Raw genomic sequence first — 19,563 nt, 5'->3', positions numbered from 1 at the left:
TAATCAAACTTATTTGGTCTTACGTTACTTTGTAAAGCTTTGTAGATAAATTAGTTTTGTTTTACACTACTCAGTAAAGCCTTTATAGCCAAATTTTTATTTTTTGATCTTCTTGTTGTCCTTTATTAAATAAATGAAAGAGTCCTGTTGTTTAACTGAGTAAATGTATGTAATTATGGTTAAAAGCTCTGCTTGTTTATGTTTGTCTTTTGCACAGCAGAAATGTAGTCATGCTAATGTTTAACATGCCCGGGGCAAAACGTCACTTAGTGGATTTAATATGTAAAGCCGCTCATCAATGTTTCTAAAAAAGCTGTAATTCTGCTTTAAAGCGGCCGCGCGACGGGAAACTAAATGACAACGCGGATCCGGGGCGGTTTGACCCTCCTGACGCGCCGTGGCGTATCCAGGATATCGGAAGGTATCCAGGAGAGCCGCGGCTGTTTGGGTCGGGCGGTTAGTGCTAATGCTAACCGGCTAACGCAGCGCCACACCTTCAACTTCGGGCTTTAGACTTTACCCGTTAAACCCGCCAGCTAAAGACCGGGGAGCGGTCCAGTCTTTCACCCGAGGGCGGGTTCGGCTCGGTGAGTCAGGCGGTACCGGTTCTGGTCACAGGCGAAAATCCCGCCTCTCACGCGAATCTTCCGGTCCACCTTAAATGCGTCGCAGTCCGACTCAGTGCGTGAACGCCGTGCGTTAGCTGTGTACAGCGGAGTTAAGGTGGAACGGACAATTCGAGTAAGAACTTCAGCTTCGTCGAGCGACCAGAGGTCAGTAGCTAACAAATTAAAGACAGGTGTAATATATGCTTTATAACAACACTAATAATAACAATAATAATAATAAAAACATGTTTCGTGTATTTCACAGTCTAGAGGAGGAAATCTAGCTAGTTAGCTTAGCGAGCAGCAGCCCAGAGTGCAGCTTACATTACGTTATATGATTAAAGACATAACGTTACTTAATTATTTAACAACTAACTTACAACAAATGTTCAAACTGCAACAGAAAAATGCAAAGAAAGAAATGAAGTATATATGAATAAATTGATGGCTGTGGTTTAATGTAAATACAGCAGTCTGTCTCATATGCAATGTAAATATGCAAATAGATAAATACTTTTATTTTATTTCTCTTGTATTTACCTAATGTATAGGTTTATTTCTACTTTCTGTTTTCTGCATAGTGTATCTAAGTTTATGGGCTGTTTCTATGTTCATACATTATATTATTTCAGAATTTTTTGTTGCTGGTGTGTTTTGTTTCACTCCAGCTCATTCAGCTGGATCATTTTTGTTATGTCTCCCACCCTCAGGCAGATTTTCTCTCCAGGACCTGAGTTTCGAACCACCGGACTCTCCGTCCCGTCCACCCCAGCAGAGCGATGGCTTTGCCGACACTCTCGGCTCACTGGCCGAGCCGGATGCGAGCGCTGGAGCGTCAGATGGTGCGCCAGCGAGAGCAGGAGGCGCGCTGGAGGCAGCAGTGGGAGCTCAACTCGCAGTATTTTAAAGAGCAGAGCGTCCGCAGCAGCAAACAGGCGCACTGGAGCTCCAGAGAGTCCTACCAGCAGAGGTAGGAGATCTCTTTTACTTCAGCACTGAATCAGCCTCTCGCAGTATTTCCCCCCTTAGCACAGACGTGGTGGATCGGTGTGGACATGTTTGGTGTCTGACGTTTGACTCTTTGTCTTCTCTCCCATCTCCAGCATGTCTGCGTTCCACCGCGCGCAGGTGAAGGAGGAGAAGAAGCGGAGTCTGGAGGAGCGAAGGGAGCGGCTGAGGAAGATGCTGCAGGAAGAGAGGGACCAGCTGGAGGCTGAGCTGAGGGCCAGCGTGCCGGACAGGAGAGCCACGTCCAGGCAGCAGCTGGAGAGGACGGAGGAGCTGCGATCGGCCAGAGAGGAGCGCAGGAAGAAGGTGCGGCCGACGTGATTTTAGAGACCTATAGTTGTCTGATATCAGTCCATTCTAATTTAATATGACCATAAATTGAACAAACTCTGCCCGTTACAGTTAAACTGTAGGGATGATGCTGGCAGTAAACAGTGGGAATACGCACTGGAACACGAGTATTTTCACATCTGTTAGTTCTCATGTAAAAAAGGGAATGCAAATATGTTTGATGTATGATTGATTCACCACGCCCATTCCATATTATCCAATACGCTTTTATCCATTTCACCATGAGAAACAAAAAGAGCGTCATGTCTGTGGCTGTTGAACAAAACAGAAAGTAACACTGTACGTGTTTCGTGTTTGTTATTGCTAAATGAACATTAACACACCTTGTGCACAACCTGGACTTCCAGTACCGATGTGCGGTTAACTTTTGTTCTTGTTCTTTTGACCCTACAGGTTGCACAGGAGCTCCTGAAGGAACATTGGAAGACGAACAATCCAGAACTGCGTAAGGTGAGGCACAGAAAACCTATGAAAAGTCATAAAAGTCTATGTCATGATGTCATGATTATGAGTGTGCGTCATAAGAAGCGTAATGCCATAATGTGATAATAAGTGTGAGTTATAGTAAGTTTGATGTCATAATGTGATAAGTGTGCATCATAAGAAGCGTGATGCTATAGCATGACTATAAGCGTGTGTCATAAGAGGCGTGATGTTATAGCATGACTATAAGCGTGTGTCATAAGAGGCGTGATGCTATAGCGTGACTATAAGCGTGTGTCATAAGAGGCGTGATGCTATAGCGTGACTATAAGCGTGTCATAAGAAGCGTGATGCTATAGCGTGACTAAAAGTGTGTGTCATAAGAAGCGTGATGTTATAGCATGACTATAAGTGTGTGTCATAAGAAGCGTGATGCTATAGCATGACTATAAGCGTGTGTCATAAGAGGCGTGATGCTATAACGTGACTATAAGCGTGTGTCATAAGAGGCGTGATGCTATAGCGTGACTATAAGCGTGTGTCATAAGAAGCGTGATGCTATAGCGTGACTAAAAGCGTGTGTCATAAGAAGCGTGATGTTATAGCATGACTATAAGTGTGTGTCATAAGAGGCATGATGCTATAGCGTGACTATAAGCGTGTGTCATAAGAGGCGTGATGCTATAGCGTGACTATAAGCGTGTGTCATAAGAAGCGTGATGCTATAGCGTGACTAAAAGCGTGTGTCATAAGAAGCGTGATGCTATAGCGTGACTATAAGCGTGTGTCATAAGAAGCGTGATGCTATAGCGTGACTATAAGCGTGTGTCATAAGAAGCGTGATGCTATAGCGTGACTATAAGCGTGTGTCATAAGAAGCGTGATGCTATAGCATGGCTAAGCGTGTGTCATAAGAAGCGTGATGCTATAGCGTGACTATAAGCGTGTGTCATAAGAAGCGTGATGCTATAGCGTGACTATAAGCGTGTGTCATAAGAGGCGTGATGCTATAGCGTGACTATAAGCGTGTGTCATAAGAAGCGTGATGCTATAGCGTGACTAAAAGCGTGTGTCATAAGAAGCGTGATGCTATAGCGTGACTATAAGCGTGTGTCATAAGAAGCGTGATGCTATAGCGTGACTATAAGCGTGTGTCATAAGAAGCTTGATGCTATAGCGTGACTATAAGCGTGTATCATAAGAGGCGTGATGCTATAGCGTGACTATAAGCGTGTATCATAAGAGGCGTGATGCTATAGCGTGACTATAAGCGTGTGTCATAAGAAGCGTGATGCTATAGCGTGACTATAAGCGTGTGTCATAAGAGGCGTGATGCTATAGCGTGACTATAAGCATGTGTCATAAGAAGCGTGATGCTATAGCGTGACTAAAAGCGTGTGTCATAAGAAGCGTGATGCTATAGCATGACTATAAGCATGTGTCATAAGAAGCGTGATGCTATAGCGTGACTATAAACGTGTGTCATAAGAAGCGTGATGCTATAGCGTGACTATAAGCGTGTGTCATAAGAAGCGTGATGCTATAGCGTGACTATAAGCGTGTGTCATAAGAAGCGTGATGTTATAGCGTGACTATAAGTGTGTGTCATAAGAAGCGTGATGCTATAGCGTGACTATAAGCGTGTCATAAGAAGCGTGATGCTATAGCGTGACTATAAGCGTGTGTCATATGAGGCGTGATGCTATAGCGTGACTATAAGCGTGTGTCATAAAAAGCGTGATGCTATAGCGTGACTATAAGCGTGTGTCATAAGAAGCGTGATGCTATAGCGTGACTATAAGCGTGTCATAAGAAGCGTGATGCTATAGCGTGACTATAAGCGTGTATCATAAGAGGCGTGATGCTATAGCGTGACTATAAGCGTGTGTCATAAGAAGCGTGATGCTATAGCGTGACTATAAGCGTGTCATAAGAAGCGTGATGCTATAGCGTGACTATAAGCGTGTGTCATATGAGGCGTGATGCCACAGCTTGATGATAAGTGAGCAGATTATGAACGAGAAGCAGTGGAAGCCTTTCTGAAGATTTACCTTGATCAGAAGATCAGAAGACACAACAAGACTGAGCTGTAATCCTGAGCTGGGAAGTGTTCTTCTGTCCACAGGTGGAGTCTGAGCTGCATAAGGATCACGTGGTGAGCCAGTGGGAGGTGCAGAAGCAGCAGAAAAGACAGGTACTCACTTTTGAACCATTCATTAGTGTTAGTACAGTGTGACTATCAAGAAAAAGACTTTTAATGTGGAGTTTTCTACAATGATCATATGAGGACAGTCAGGGTGCTTTCAGTATTTATATACTTATTAAGGCCAAAAATCATAACACAATATTTTATTATATATAACACAATATGTTACAATATAACAAGTTTCTATCATTTAAAATGTTTCTTTATGTTTATTAATGCCAAACCAAAACCTAGTAGGTGTGACTTTGAGCATTATTTGTTATCAGTTAGGTATGAAGTGTCAATGCAAATTGTAAAATAAAAGTCTCTTTTGAAGGACATTTTTTTAAAAGTCCATAGTTTCACTGCTTAAATACAGTAGCTAAGTTCCCTAACTGTTGGGGGCACACAGCGCCACCTAGTGTACTGTAGTAGTAACTATTCAAGTTTGCTGCTAATTGAAGAACAAAACATAATTTAATGAAAAATACCTCAAATAAATATCATAAAATTTGGGGTTTCACCCGAGTATAGATGGTTAACACTTATGGTCAGAACCTTTCTGTAAGTGTTGTGGTGTGAATGTTGCTGAACTGTCCCTTTTCACGCTGAGGTGGAAGAGCTGGACGCTGAGGAGCAGCGGCGCTTCGAGAACGAGTACGAGAGGAGCAGGCGGGAGGCGCTGGAGAGGATGAGGGAGGCGGAGGAGAGGAGGAAAGAGGAGGAGAGGGAGATGGCGGAGCAGCTCCGGAGACAGATGGAGGAGTTACGGCTGAGGGAGGAGGAGGTGAGGAACGTTCTGGAGCCAGAGATCCATGGAGTAGCAGGGATTGAACAGCATAGCATAGTATAAAGGTTTAAACTAAGAGACTATGAGACTCGTCTTAAACCTAGACTCCTTTCATTCCAGGCTTATTATTTACTCATGAATTGTAGGTCTTGTTTCCTGGTAAGAACAATGAATTAATATGAAATTATAGTGTCAGGGCCTGTGAGTTTCATAAGTACTGTAAATTATTCAGTATTTTCAGTATTGTGTATTAGTGATGCATGTATGTGTGTTTACCGCTGTAAAGTGTGTGTACGTGTGTTTCAGAGTCAGAGGCTGCAGAAAGAGGAGGAGGCTCTGCTGTCTCAGCGCTGGGAGGTGGAGCAGCTGGAAGATGAGAGGAGGAGAGCGGAGGAGAGCCGGAAAAAGGCCGAATTCGGGTGAGAGTTAGGGAGGGTCTGAGTCGGAATTCCTAAGAACTCCTCAGATGAGCTCCTTTCATAAGTTGGAAGGTCATACAGGGCTAAGTGAACGTGAGCTTCTCTGTTTGTCACCTGCAGGCGCTTCCTGAGCCGTCAGTACCGGGCGCAGCTGAAGAGACGAGCGCAAGAGGTCCAGGAGGAGCTGGTGGGTTACTAAGAGTGGACAAGAACAAACTGGACCTTTAACCTCTGGGCTTTCAGTCTGAGTGCCTCTGAACCGCCTCAGTGTTTATGTTTTATTTAAAGACTTAAAACAAAGACGGCAGCAGAGACAGCTACGGCACCATAAATATCAATTGGGTTATAAACACCTTAATAGCTATTAATAAGCACTTATAACACATAAATAAAAGCAGTGAGCAGTTATGTCTGATGGTTGTTCTCAAAAAATCATCCACAAAAGTTCAGTTTTCCATGACTTCAAGTACTTATTAACTAACTTTAAGTGCCCTATCTGACCTCATCTCCTCTAATTATCTATTATACCCTGTGAATCACCTGACTGACTGCACTGGCTCTTATGTCCACCAGGAGGCAGACCGGAGGATCCTGGAGGCTCTGCTGGAGGGGGAGGATGAGGAGCAGAGGCTGGTGAGCGCGCGGAGGGAGAGAGCCGTGGCCGACGCCGCCTGGATGAAGAAAGTTCTGGAAGAGCAGCTGCAGCTGGAGAGGGAGAGAGAGGCCGAGTTCGACCTGCTGCACCGGTGAGATGATCAGGAGGCGAAACATCCTGCGACTAATGATGTGTTTGGACGCTCCTTATAAACTCCTGAATGTCGTGAACTTACTACAGGGAGCTCTCACTGAGTCATAAATCCGAGTGATAAACTTGGACACCTCCAGTTTTACCAAATCGCCAACTTGGCATTGGTCCATCTCAGCAGATTAAACTGTTATTCACACATCACATTTCCCCCATTAGCCTGAATGTAAGTGATTAACAAGGACATGTCAGATTTTATAGTAGCCTTATAGGAGGCTATCAAGAATTTTCATTACTGTTTGATTTGTTATCTGTCATGTTAACACGGAATCTATAGTGCAGTGCTGTAGTGGTGGTTGGCCAGTGTAGTGGTTAACACCTCTGCCTTCTACGCTGTAGACTGGGGTTCAACTCGGGTTCCCCGACCAGGGTAAGCACCCTCCACTATACCAATAAGGGTCCTTGGGCAAGACTCCTAACACCACCTTGGCCTACCTGTGTAAAATGATCAAACTGTAAGTCGCTCTGGATAAGAGCGGCTGCAAAATGCCGTAAAGGTAAATGTAAATGTATCCCTCAGAATTCACGCTGTTGTGTCCTTTTTGTGACTGAAAACTGGAGGAAAAAACAATCACAAATAGACTTTGATGTGATTGCATGTTGCTCCTCTCTTATTAAGGGTTTTGCATAAGGAGTGTCTTAAAGTTCATCTGTCAGAGCTGAGCTTGTTGCCACTCAGAGTGAGAGAGTGAAATGAACCTCATGTTGGTGTGTGTTCTCAGTGAGGAGGCCCAGAGAGTGTGGGATAAGAGAGAAGCTGAGTGGGAGAAGGAGAAGAGAGCCAGAGAGAGACTCATGCAGGAGGTAAACTCTGCATTCCATTCTTTATGTGCAGGTGAACATGGGAACCGAATGGGGCTGCAGGCTCTGTGATGCTTATATGATCCATAAGTCACTCTGACAGACTGTAATGCACTACAGGAGGTGTAGGGGGCGATATGGAAATCTCCCTGTTCAGTATATCACTGTGTGTGTGTTGCAGGTATTGTGGGTGCGTCAGCAGCAGCTGGAAGAGCGAATGCAGGAGAAGCGGAGGGAGCTGGAGGAGTCTGAGCGGAGGAGGGCGGAGCTCCAGAGGATGCTGGAGGAGCAGGAGGAGGAGCAGAGGCAGGAGAGAGAGGAGCAGGTGCAGCTCCGCACGGCGCGCGTGCAGGACATCAACGCACAGGTAGCATTTTTGGAAATTGGCGCTATCGTTTACAGATTTCTCCCCAGTTTAGCCGTGTCCGGCTTCACCCGCTAGCTGGGACTCCTGCTATCACACATGCTACCAAGCACAGAGAAGGTGAAGGCTAGCACAGAGCACCGCTGTTACTCAACATCTTTGGATAGCTTAACATGCTTGGAGAAGAACGCTAACAGCTAATTTTGTTACATCAGCTAGCAGATGTCTATGTTTGCCAGCATCGTGGTTGGTTGGTGTAGTGGGTAACACCTCTGCCTTCTACACTGTAGACTGGGGTTCAGTCCCTGCCTGGGTAAACACCCTACACTACACCAATAAGAGTCCTTGGGCAAGACTCCTAACACCACCTTCGCCTACCTGTGGAAAATGATTAAACTGTAAATCGCTCTGGATAAGAGCGTCTGGCAAATTCCATAAATGTAAATGTGAGTTCGTGCTGAGGGACGGGGGGAGGGAGGACCGTCCTATCCTCCCAGAGAGAGTGAATCCAGTTATGCTGTCTTGACTTACGGATGGCTGTGGCATTGCCAGTGATCGAGGTTGTAGTTGCACGATGAAAAGACTGACACTTAAACAGTTGCGCCATTAATCATCATAATCGAATTATGATAGTTGTAGTTAAAAATCAAATACTGACCCTTGTATCATGATGATTTACACTTGTTGGCTTTTAATACGTAACAATATTTAGCACTAAAGTTGGTTCCAAAAGTTTATGTCCTTTCTGTCCATCAGGTGGAGAGGAGGCGCAGGGAGCAGTGGGAGGAGCAACAGAAGCTGGAGCGTGAGGAGGCGGGGCGAAGGGAGGCGCTAAGGCATCAGGAGGAAGAGCTTCGCCTGGAGACTCGGAGAATGATGGACCAGGGCTACGAGGAAAGGGTAAGCAAAGCCTGTTCACCGAAATTAGGATGAGGAACTCTTCGGTGGTTCACTGGACCTGAAAGTAACCCAGTCCCCCCATAACGAAGTAAACAAATCATGTGCTTGAGTTAAAGTAGAGACCCCCAAGGTAAAATATCACTCGAGTAAAAGTAGAAGTTCCTCCCTTTAGACCTCCACTTGAGTAAAAGTGCTAAAGTATTTCCCTTCAAATGTACTTAAGTATAAAGTAAAAGTACTAAAAGAGTAATTCTGGCTCTGATCTGGTCCTGTTATCATTTTTATAACCAGACTGGCTTCATGAACTCATTTCAGGTGAAAGTCCTCCAGCGTCTCTCTTGGTAAACCAGTCTTTTAATAGAACGTCATTAATTAGTGACGCTGACGTCTATTAAAATGATCAGAAGCACAAAACACTGAAGGTAAACAGTTTCCATCAGGGAGAACCGAGTGGCTCTGAAATCACTTTTTACACACAAGCAAAGTTTCAGTTTCAGATTTATTTACAACTTAGTTCCAAGTTTAAGTTGAATAAAAACTGGCTTTAAACTCAGGATCACAGATGAGCTCCTTTACTATGTTGATCTGTAGGCGTCTGTTCATAAACATAAACCAGCCCAAACTCATTTACTATAAAATGAAATGGTGTTTGTAGAAATTCAGAAAAAAGCCGCGTCAGTCTCGACTGCATATGTGGACATATTTCTATATTGAGCTCTATTTACACAAAGTTAGGTTAGTTCATCATTTATGTTGAACTCTAAAAGTCACTCAAAATGGAAAAACTTCAGTAAAGTACAGACACATGAAAAAACGACTTGAGTACTTCGTTACTGTCCACCCCTGGAAAATAGTACATACTTTAGGTTGTTTTTTTTTATTGATTTATTTTTATTTATTTTTATTCTTTCACTTGTCATCGGTCTGCATGTCGTGTCTTGACACAATGAAACATTTTGCTCTGCCTTTGCTGCTGCACCTGTGATTCCTGCCCCAAACCGCAGTCCTTAAAGGGAACCAAGAGATGGCGCTGAGGCTTTCAACGTAAATTTTACACTTCCATTCAAATCAATGTAAGAAGGCTGAGTCCGAAGTGAGTAGGCTGGTGAGATGCACAGCAGGCTTGTTTCTGTAAAGCTCGCTTGGCGCAAGCTGCTTCAATTCAAGTGTAGTAGGTGATTGAAATGGGACGGTTCAAAACAACAGTCATTTAAAATAATCATTTATATGTGTTAATATGAAAAAGACTATAAATGAAATAGAAACCATTTGACAGCCGTTCTGTTATTTAGTTTGTGTGGGCTTGTTTTAACCATTAAGGGTCTGTTCCTCACTCTCAGAGTTTGGCTCCTGGTTCTGTTGTACTGGACTGTCCCAAAGCAAGTACTCGCAGGAGTATTTATGGTAGTAAATAGGTTTATAAGTGGAGCTTCATTGCATACAGTGCTTGCTAATAGTAATGTAGTTCATTATAGAACCAATAGTTATTAGATTTAGTGACACCTGAATGCTGTAGATTCCTTTCAGACTGTGTAGATCAGTAAATAGGAACTGAAGGAATGATTCTAAATAATCTATTTTACAGCTAAATATTATTATTATAGATAAAAGTAGTTGATATATGTGAAATTCGAATAAATGATAATAATAATAATAGTAATAGTTATGTGCTAATCATATTTTCTATGGATGATTCTGATTTCTTCTCAGCCAAATTGAACAATAGACAATATTTTTGAGGAGTTTTATTGAATTGAAACACATGAGCACATTTCCAGTATTTTTTTTTTTTAATATAATTTTTTAATATAGTTTTAATATAAAAGATCATTTGCTCTTTAAACTACCATTTTACACTCAGGAAAATGTTGTTGCCTGTATTAAATAATATGAATCAAATTTCTATTTAAATGATATGAATTAAAATTACAAAAATTTTGACTGTTTATTTAGTGTAATTGCATAATTATGCGATGGCATTTTGGAACAGAAGTAGAAGCAGCATGTTTTATTTTATAGAGTGCTTTTCATAAAGGAAGCAACTCTGTATGCTTTACAGATGACTGATAAATTTAAGTTGCATAGCTATATAAGGTTCGTGTGAAAAAAAATGTGAGCATTATTTAAAGCTGCACCATGTAAGATTTGGGGATTTGGAGCCCTCTCTGGTGGAAACGTGTAATTGCACAAGCTGTGTGGAAGAGCGTTGTGTAATGTGAGTCGTGTATCGGCCCCCGAATTCAGAGAGAACTCAGCCAGAACTTGGTGAGGGACGTGTCTTCCGAGGAGTGAATTATCTACTATTGTCATTGTATCTTCATCAGCATAATGTTGATTTTGAGATCTTTTGAGATCGTTTGAGATCAAAACATCGAGCCAGACCTTCTTTTTGAGCCCGTGGTGTGAGAAACGTTTGACCCGAGGCCTCACAGGAGCTCAGTTTTTGGTATTTTTGATCAGATTAGCTTAATACCTCACCAGTTCAGCCTGTGTTGCTGTGATTAAAGTGTGCAGTAGGTTAACATATAAAAAAAATAGACCTTCGTCCCATATTAGAGCTGCTTGTTCCTCTCAGTGTAAAATTATTCAGTGTTTTATTCATATAAATCAATGTGGCTGAAATATTAACATATTTATATAGATCGGTATAAAGCAGCGTATTGGCGAGGCTGTAGACGATGTTTGGAGATGATAAATGGTGTTTGATTGAGGTTTTCTCTTTATCGCAGATACGCAGCAGACCCCGTTCAGCCTGGACATGACGACCACACTCAGACGTCTCTCAGATCTCCACACTACAGTCTTTCAACCCCGAGCTTCCCAGACCTGAGCACCCTACACTGCTTGGGTTGCTGTTTTCACAGCTTTAACAGCAGACTGAGGCCAGACAGGGCTTTTTAATAGAGGTCATTTCAGTGGAGGCACACACCAGGACTAGAACTGGGACACAAGTTTAATAATTATTGCGTTTAGATGATCTACACCACAGCCTGTCCGTCAGAAAGTATCTCAAAGTAGGAGCGCAGATCTAAAATCTGGCCTGGGACAAGACTACTTTACAGTCATATGCGAAAGTGTGGTCCAATTACATGCTTTACTGGTTTTGTCAGAGCGGTTTGGTGTGAAACGCTCTGTTCTAGAGAAACTTCCAGTCAGAACTGTTCACAATGGTGGTGATAAGACGTCCACCTCTAAAAGCTCCTCACAGAAAGGCTGTAGTTTGATGTCTGTTTTACATCCGTTCTGAGGAGATTTTGCCCTGATAAGTATGTTTTTAAAACAATATTCCTGGTGGAGGGACACATGCAGGATATTATGAGGAAAATAGTGCCCAAAGAAGACAAATTACAGATTTGTCACCGATTTACTTTCATCAGCATTACATGTAGAACTGAGAAGACCCGTGTAGGTTCACTGGTGGTGAATAAAACGGCTGTATCTGTGTTGTAGTCGTGGCGACCCCTGGTTCCCATCACCTCCACTGTAAAGAGTCTCTACAATCAACCATTTCATCTTAAGTACTAATTCTCTGCTGAGATTTTTAAAAAACAGCGAAATTTCCATTTAAATAGGGCACGTCGTACTAATTTTAATGCACAATTTCTTTTCATTTGCTGATTTTAACGTGTAGGAAAACATAAATGTGTAGGATGTCTTAACTTATTTTCACCTACAAAGCCAACAAAACATGTAGTTTGACCAAAACTTTTGCAAAGATTTCAACGAAACTGGTCACAAAGTTAGCACAACAAATGAACCTGCTTCACGGACGTAGCTCGGGTGCTGCTTGATGAGCTTTTTATAGAGATGTTTCATAGGGATGTGTTATGTTTTTAAATCTAACATATTGCAGGCTGCTGATTTTGTAGATTTCTGCTGGCTTTGGGCTTTTTCAGATAAATTAAAATAGTATGTTTGTTTATTTATATGATTTTGTATGTAGTTCCAAATATATAATTAAACATGCTTTTGCCAAAATGGTGGTTGTGACTAAAATGCCAATAATGCTTAACTAAAGCCAAGAATTTAAGGCAAACTTGATTTTTATCACAGTGGAACCTTCACATTAAGTCCAGTGCATGGACAGGATGTGTTGAACACAATGTGGGAAGCTCTGGAAGCCCATTTTTGCACCACTTGGGAAAAAAAGCCTGTATAGTATGTAATAATAGTGACTTAGTGTCTCATAATAATGACATGCTAGGTCATAATTATAAGATAGGATCGCATTAGTCATAGTTGAATATAATATGATGAATATAAGATGAAGGTCAATTTATTTAATAATAATAATAAATTCTGAGAAATTCTGTCATTATTATGACTTCCCGAATGGCGATATATTTGTTTTCCAGAGGCGGAAACAGGCTTCCATTGGAAGATGGATTCCTTAAGTCATGGCTGTTATTTATTGTTTTTCCTTAGCACCGTAACTAAAATACACCCCGTTCTATTAAAAAACTATGAATTGGCCTTTAAAAAGGGAACCAGGATGAGGGCATATAAACGGGGGACAAAAAACAGTGGTTCCAAAACGCACTTCATCATATTATTTACTTTATAAATATGGGCGTCGTGTGAGGCTGTAGCTCTTCTCTCCAGTCTAATAGACGATGACGTCATTTTAAACCCTTATAATAAAAGAAGCTGAACTCAGTTTGTTTTTCTACTGAAAGTCGACCCGTTTTTCCCCAAATCTGGGCTCTAAACTATAAACAGACGGCATCGGAGATTTTTGGCTTTCAGCAGTAAATTGTAAACATATGACATGTTTATGATCATATAACATGTGTTCTGTTCATTTACGGTATTTGGCTGATGCTCTTATCCAGAGCGACTTACAATTTGATCATTTTACACAGGGAGGCGAAGGTGGAGTTAGGAGTCTTGCCCAAGGACTCTTATTGGTATAGTGTAGGGTGTTTACCCAGGTGGGGATTGAACCCCAGTCTACAGTGTAGAAGTCAGAGGTGTTATCCACTACACTAACCAAGCACCCATTTACAACTGCTTCATGCAGTTACTGAATAAATTGCCTCAGGATTTGGTCACGTAAATTCAGACGGACAAACCAAAATGTACCCTGTAGAGTAACTGCTTAAGAACAATGCAATGAAGCTTCAAACATAAATGAATTTTATTTCATGTTTCTTTGACATTCATTCCTGTAACTCAGCCGAGCAACTCAAGCTTCTCCTAAAAGAGTGCGATTCATTAAAAGCACTTGACGAAACCTTTTTACAGGCCCGACTAGAGTAAGAGTGGCATGTTATTAGTGATTAACTGTCGCAGTGTTGTTAAAGCTGATCTTTACAGATTTAGTTATCGCCAGCGATAACAGGCATGTTGTGTTATGCAAAACATCAACGATGAAACACTAGTTGGCCTCCTACGGGTTAAAAGGTTAGCTCGACTGGCTAATATTAGCCAGGTTTCCCTCCAGCGGTGGAACTAAATTAAACCGAATATAAAAATAATAACATAACAGCTCAGGAGATGCCTGTTTGTTGACCGTCTAATATCATATTTAGCGCTTTTCGTTGTTCTTTTTTGGATACGAGAGAGGCCCATTTTATTTTCTTCGTCACTCCACTGGTTCCTCCTCCCTTTGAGCTTGGTATCTACAGCTACATAACAATCACATGATCAGTAATTTATCACATTTCTTTTATTTGCCAAAATTGTATCCAAACTAATGAACTAGAGAACTAGAAAAGCCCACGGTGGAGAGGACACGATCATGCCTGCAGATCTTTACCGCAAAGATCCCAGCAGAAGATGGAAACGTTCAGGACAGAAAAGCTCTCCGCACTGTGGAAAACATTTAAACAACAGCCATCCTAAAATTCCCCCCTTTTAAACAGGCCTCCCCAACAAAGTTTGGACATGTCTGATCCCACCTGCTAGTCAGGACACCCCCAATCACAATACTACCAGCGCGAAGCAGGAGTGCGAAGGCGTCCTCCAGGGCCTGTGAAGCCGCTTGGAGGGCTGAACGGGAGAGGGGGGCCATCCCACCTACCCAGAGAGAGCAAGGCCAGATGTGCTCTCTTGGGTTCCCGACCACAGACAGCTGAAGAACTGGGCTGATGCTTCAAACCAGAGCCTGAAGCCTCTGACCTAGCACAGTTAGCAAAGCGTGCCGGTTTGTGTGGTGTTTTGGTATCTTATGCTAAGCAGTTGTTAGCCTGCATGTAGCAACATTGGATCTCAGCTCCTTAGTAACCAACCGGAGGGAAAATCGGGTTCAGAACACTCTTGTTTATCCTTAGAAGCAGTGGTGGACGAAGTACACAAACCATGTGCTTGAGTTAAAGTAGAGACCCCCAAGGTAAAATATTCCTCCAGTAAAAGTAGAAGTTCCTCCCTTTAGACCTCCACTTGAGTAAAAGTGCTAAAGTATTTACCTTCAAATGTACTTAAGTATAAAGTAAAAGTACTAAAAGAGTAATTCTGGCTCTGATGTCCTGTTATCATTTTTATAACCAGACTGGCTTCATGAACTCATTTCAGGTGAAAGTCCTCCAGCGTCTCTCTTGGTAAACCAGTCTTTTAATAGAACGTCATTAATTAGTGACTGCAGTTACTCCGGAGGACTGGGAATGCCCCTCATATCGGAATCTTACCCAAGCATGTTTTCCCGTCGCTACTTGGTTGGACAGGCTTTAGAGAATGCTGGCAAACTTAAATGAGTTAGGTTTGTGAACGGTCAGTTAGGATAGATAAGGCAGATTTTTTCAAGCTATAAATACCTGATTGGTAGCTAGAAAGTTCACCAGCTTTGGTTATTTTGCATTGATAGCCAGCTAGGTTACGTCATAGCCCACACAACTAGCTGCTGTAGCTGTGCCAGAAAATCGGTTTTCCTTCATTTGTATACTGTTATTAAGGCAGAAATAGTGTTTGACAATGTTGCCTTGGGCTACATCAACAAAGCCAGGTAAGGTTGGCTTTACACTATGAAACTTTCATGCAACTAGTTGCATGTTGTGAACATGCAACACAACTTCCCTGCAACTTGACAGGTACATGAAGCAATTCATAGTTGCACTAAACATAGTTAGTCCACTTATTAGCTCAATGCAGCTCATGTTTACAATGAACTGCATCATTCTCGATATAAAGTCATGTGAGGTGTAAATTTACATATTAATTTGTATCATCTGTCGTCTGTCTTTCTCTTTGCTACATATTTGAGTTTTTATCCTGTTGCGGCTGTGTTCCAAATGAGCGTAAAATTATGAAATTCAAGTGGCATTTAGTTTCATGTGGGTTTGTCAAGCTTGTCCAACCTAGCTACTAAGGAAGGCCTTTATGGGAGGACAGGTCAGTTTGCTAGGTTTGGGGCAGTAACCACTTCTACAAAAACCATTCAAGCAAACTTACTGAGTCCCCTCTTCACACAGTCACATGGCCACCTCTTTATACTTACACAAGCTTACTTCCAAACATACTCATTACTCACTGAAACACACCTCTCGCAAACTTTAAGCACCAATGGCTTTGTCTTATGGCTTACAGGCAAATATTAGTGCAACCCCATTTCCAAAAAAGTTGGGACGCTGCTTAGAATGTAAATAAAAACTAAATGCAAAGATGAGCAAATCATTAAACCCTATTGTTTTATTGAAAATAGAAATAGATAATAGAATTTAATATGGTCAAACTGAGAATTTGTGCTTTTTTTTTTTTTTCCAAATATATGCCCATTTTAAATTTGAAGCTAGCAACATGTTTCAAAAAACGGGTGAAGGCAACAAAAGGCTGGTAAAGTTGTGTAATGCTAATAAAAACCACCTATTGGTTATTTGGGAGCAGGTCAGTAACATGAGTCTTTCAGAAGTTAGAATGAGGAGGGGTTCACCACTCTATGACAAACTGCATGGGTAAATAGTGCAAGAATAATGTTTTTAATGTAAAACAGCAAATTATCTATGGTACGTGATATCATTAAAAGATTCAGAGAATCTGGAGAATTTATCTCTGTATGTAAGGGACAAGGCCAAAAACCAGTATTTGCTGGCCGTGATCTTTGGGCCCTCAGACAGCACTGCGTTAAAAACAGACAGGCTTCTGTAGTGGAAATCACTGCATGGGCTCGGAAACACTTCTGAAAAACACTGTGAAAACAGTTAGATGCTGCTTTCACAAATGCAAGCTAAAACTCTAAAATGCAAAGAAGAAACCAAATATAAACAGCATCCAGAAACGCTGCCACCTTCTCTGGGCCCAAGCTCCTTTAAAATGGACTGAGGGGAAGTGGAAAAGTGTCCTGTGGCCTAACAAATTAACATTTGCTGCCATTCAGACGACGTCTTTTTCAGGGAAGGCCTTGATTATTTCAGCAAGACAGAGTCAAACCACATTCTGCACATATTACAACAGCATGGCTCCGTATTAAAAGAGTGCTAAACTGACTTGCCTGCAGTCCAGACCTGTCACCACTGCATTATGATATACGACAAAGAAGACCCCAAACTGATAAGCAGCTGAAATCCTATATCAGACAAGAACGGGAAACTTTTCACTACAGCAGCGTCTCCTCAGGTCCCAAACGCTTACAGAGTGTTGTTAAAAGAAGAGGTCATGAAACACTGTGATAAACCCTCCCCCGTCCGAGCTTTTTTGGAACATGTTGGCATCAAATTCAAAATTCTCAATGTTGTCTGTTGTCTTTGTACTGTTTTCAGTTAAATATAAGTTTTGCATGATTTCCATGACAATACATTCTATTTTTATTTACAGTTTGCACAGCATCCCAAACGTATTGGAAATAGGGTTATATTAGAATTTTTATAAGTGGTGTCAATGTTTTCTTCAAATAGTTGCAAACAAATACATATAAAATACAAAATAAACTGATTTTATAAGCTAGAAAAAATCCACACAAGTCAGCCTGAGGCTGCAGGGAGAGGAATGAGTGGCGCTTGTAGGTTTTGGTTTCCAGAAGGAGGCTGGATCAGATGCTGTTCTCTTTGGTTGTTATGGTTACAAGTTGCTTGGCGGCCTTGGCGATGTCGTAGGCACACTGGATGACCTGCTGCGTGAAGATGCTGTCTGGATTGGACGTTTTCCTGCACTGGACCTGCAGCCGGTGGGCATTGGACTTCAGCGACCTCAAAGAGCCACGAACCCTCTCCGAGCGCGGCTTCTGTTGGACAAGCAGGAGAAGAACATATAGGCTATATAGAGTCATAGCCAAGAAACTTTGATTAAGAGTGCTGATCTAAGTTCAGTTTTTATGTTTTACCTCCTAATAAATGGGATTTAAATGAGCGTTGTCCAATTTACAATAGGCCACATGACCGGTTAGGTCAGCTGCAGGACATGTTGTTTAATCGCTCAAATTGGTTACCAAAATTGATTAGTCAATAGTACTGATTACTTGGTGCTCTATATCACCCCCTACACTTCCTGTAGTGTATTACAGTCTGTCAGAGCGACTGTGTGGATCATATGAACATTATAGAGCTTTTTAAATGAAACAGTAGAAGCCGTATCGCCCCCTACGCTTCCTGTAGTGTATTACAGTCTGTCAGAGCGACTGTGTGGATCATATGAACATTATAGAGCTTTTTAAATGAAACAGTAGAAGCCGTATCGCCCCCTACGCTTCCTGTAGTGTATTACAGTCTGTCAGAGCGACTGTGTGGATCATATGAACATTATAGAGCTTTTTAAATGAAACAGTAGAAGCCGTATCGCCCCCTACGCTTCCTGTAGTGTATTACAGTCTGTCAGAGCGACTGTGTGGATCATATGAACATTATAGAGCTTTTTAAATGAAACAGTAGAAGCCGTATCGCCCCCTACGCTTCCTGTAGTGTATTACACTCTGTCAGAGTGACTGTGTGGATCATATGAACATTATAGAGCTTTTTAAATGAAACAGTAGAAGCCGTATCGCCCCCTACGCTTCCTGTAGTGTATTACAGTCTGTCAGAGCGACTGTGTGGATCATATGACTGGACTACTGCAATGCTTTGTTGGCTGGAAGTTCATGTAAATCTTTGAATAAGCTCCAGCTGGTTCAAAATGCAGCTGCTAGGGTGCTCACCAGAGCTAGAAAATTTGATCATATTACACCAATCCTCTCATCCCTACATTGGTTACCTGTTAAATTCCGTATAGACTATAAAATACTCCTTTTGACGTATAAATCTCTTAAAGGGCTGGCCCCGCAATATCTGGCGGAACTCCTTATCCCTTATAACCCGCCACGTACACTCCGCTCGCAAGAGGCCGGCTTATTATCAGTCCCGCGTATTAGAAAAAACAACGCATTAGGTAAAGCTTTCTCTTATAAAGCTCCGCAACTTTGGAATAATCTCCCTATTAATATACGGGACTCAGACACACTCTCAGTCTTTAAATCCAGACTCAAAACATTTCTTTTTGAACAAGCTTTTAGATAAATTTATCATAGCGGTTCTCTCTAGCTGTAGCCTGCAGCTATTCTACTATTGTCCAGTGCACACAAACCTAGTCTGTACTGTTGGTCTCCCTTTAACGATTTCTCTTGCAGCTCACACACCAAACACAAACCCTGTTCTAATCATTATCTTTCTCTTTTTCCCCTCATGTCCTGAGCTGCTGTCTGGAGGTGTCCATCCAGGGTCCCTGTGCTTTTTCACAGGCGTGCCCCGCTCTTCAGCAAAGTATAAAACCATTCTAACCTCTTTTTCTTCCCTCCCACTCTGTTCTCTCTCTCTGTCTCTCTCGCATGCGTCGAGATGTTCGGTTGGCCTGTCTGGAGGTGCCGATTCGTGTTTGCAGCACTCTGGAATCGGCCCTGTCCCGCTCAACAGAGATTAACACAACCCTTCTAACCTATCTTTCTTCCCTCCCACTCCGTTCTCTCTCTCTATCTCTCTCACATGTGTCGAGATGCCCCGTTGGCCTGTCTGGA

General features: G+C 42.1%; 2 protein-coding genes across 12 annotated transcripts in view; one reads left to right on the top strand and one right to left on the bottom strand.

The window, feature by feature from the left end:
* The first annotated feature begins 411 nt into the window (after window positions 1-411).
* On the top strand, window positions 412-12,632 carry LOC108434250 (trichoplein, keratin filament binding). Of its 3 annotated transcripts, none has more exons than XM_037531340.1 (13): window positions 412-587; window positions 1,319-1,578; window positions 1,712-1,922; window positions 2,361-2,417; window positions 4,516-4,584; window positions 5,189-5,362; window positions 5,672-5,784; window positions 5,905-5,971; window positions 6,358-6,530; window positions 7,312-7,393; window positions 7,572-7,757; window positions 8,511-8,654; window positions 11,384-12,632. In XM_037531340.1, the coding sequence occupies exons 2-13, from the start codon at window positions 1,388-1,390 to the stop codon at window positions 11,414-11,416; spliced, it is 1,500 nt and encodes a 499-aa protein (XP_037387237.1). In that variant the 5' UTR covers window positions 412-587; window positions 1,319-1,387; the 3' UTR covers window positions 11,417-12,632. The 3 variants fall into 3 exon arrangements, with proteins under 3 accessions (XP_037387237.1, XP_037387236.1, XP_037387235.1); XM_037531339.1 differs by having other exon boundaries at window positions 412-773; window positions 1,323-1,578; XM_037531338.1 differs by having other exon boundaries at window positions 412-773.
* Window positions 12,633-17,496: 4,864 nt separating this feature from the next.
* Window positions 17,497-19,563, bottom strand: part of git2a (G protein-coupled receptor kinase interacting ArfGAP 2a) — a 42,969-nt gene continuing 40,902 nt past the window's right edge. For 8 of the 9 annotated variants that reach the window (XM_017709297.2, XM_017709300.2, XM_017709299.2 and 5 more), the window contains one exon: window positions 17,497-17,805. In XM_017709297.2, coding sequence (XP_017564786.1) covers window positions 17,614-17,805 — 192 coding nt within the window. In that variant the 3' untranslated portion in view covers window positions 17,497-17,613. The remainder of the gene's footprint in view (window positions 17,806-19,563) is intronic. The other variant, XM_017709302.2, reaches the window with a different exon arrangement.

This window comes from Pygocentrus nattereri, chromosome 20 (genome assembly GCF_015220715.1).
Source record: "Pygocentrus nattereri isolate fPygNat1 chromosome 20, fPygNat1.pri, whole genome shotgun sequence".
Lineage (NCBI taxonomy): Eukaryota > Metazoa > Chordata > Actinopteri > Characiformes > Serrasalmidae > Pygocentrus > Pygocentrus nattereri.
Note: the sequence above shows the minus strand (reverse complement) of the source record. Positions and strands in the feature narration are given on the sequence as shown.

Excerpts from the sequence above, each read along its gene's own strand:
- LOC108434250 (XM_037531340.1), top strand. The coding sequence starts at position 1,388 with ATGGCTTTGCCGACACTCTCGGCTCACTGGCCGAGCCGGATGCGAGCG. Across the intron at positions 1,579-1,711 it reads AGAGAGTCCTACCAGCAGAG|CATGTCTGCGTTCCACCGCG; the intron begins GTAGGAGATCTC and ends TCCCATCTCCAG. Across the intron at positions 7,758-8,510 it reads TGCAGGACATCAACGCACAG|GTGGAGAGGAGGCGCAGGGA; the intron begins GTAGCATTTTTG and ends TCTGTCCATCAG.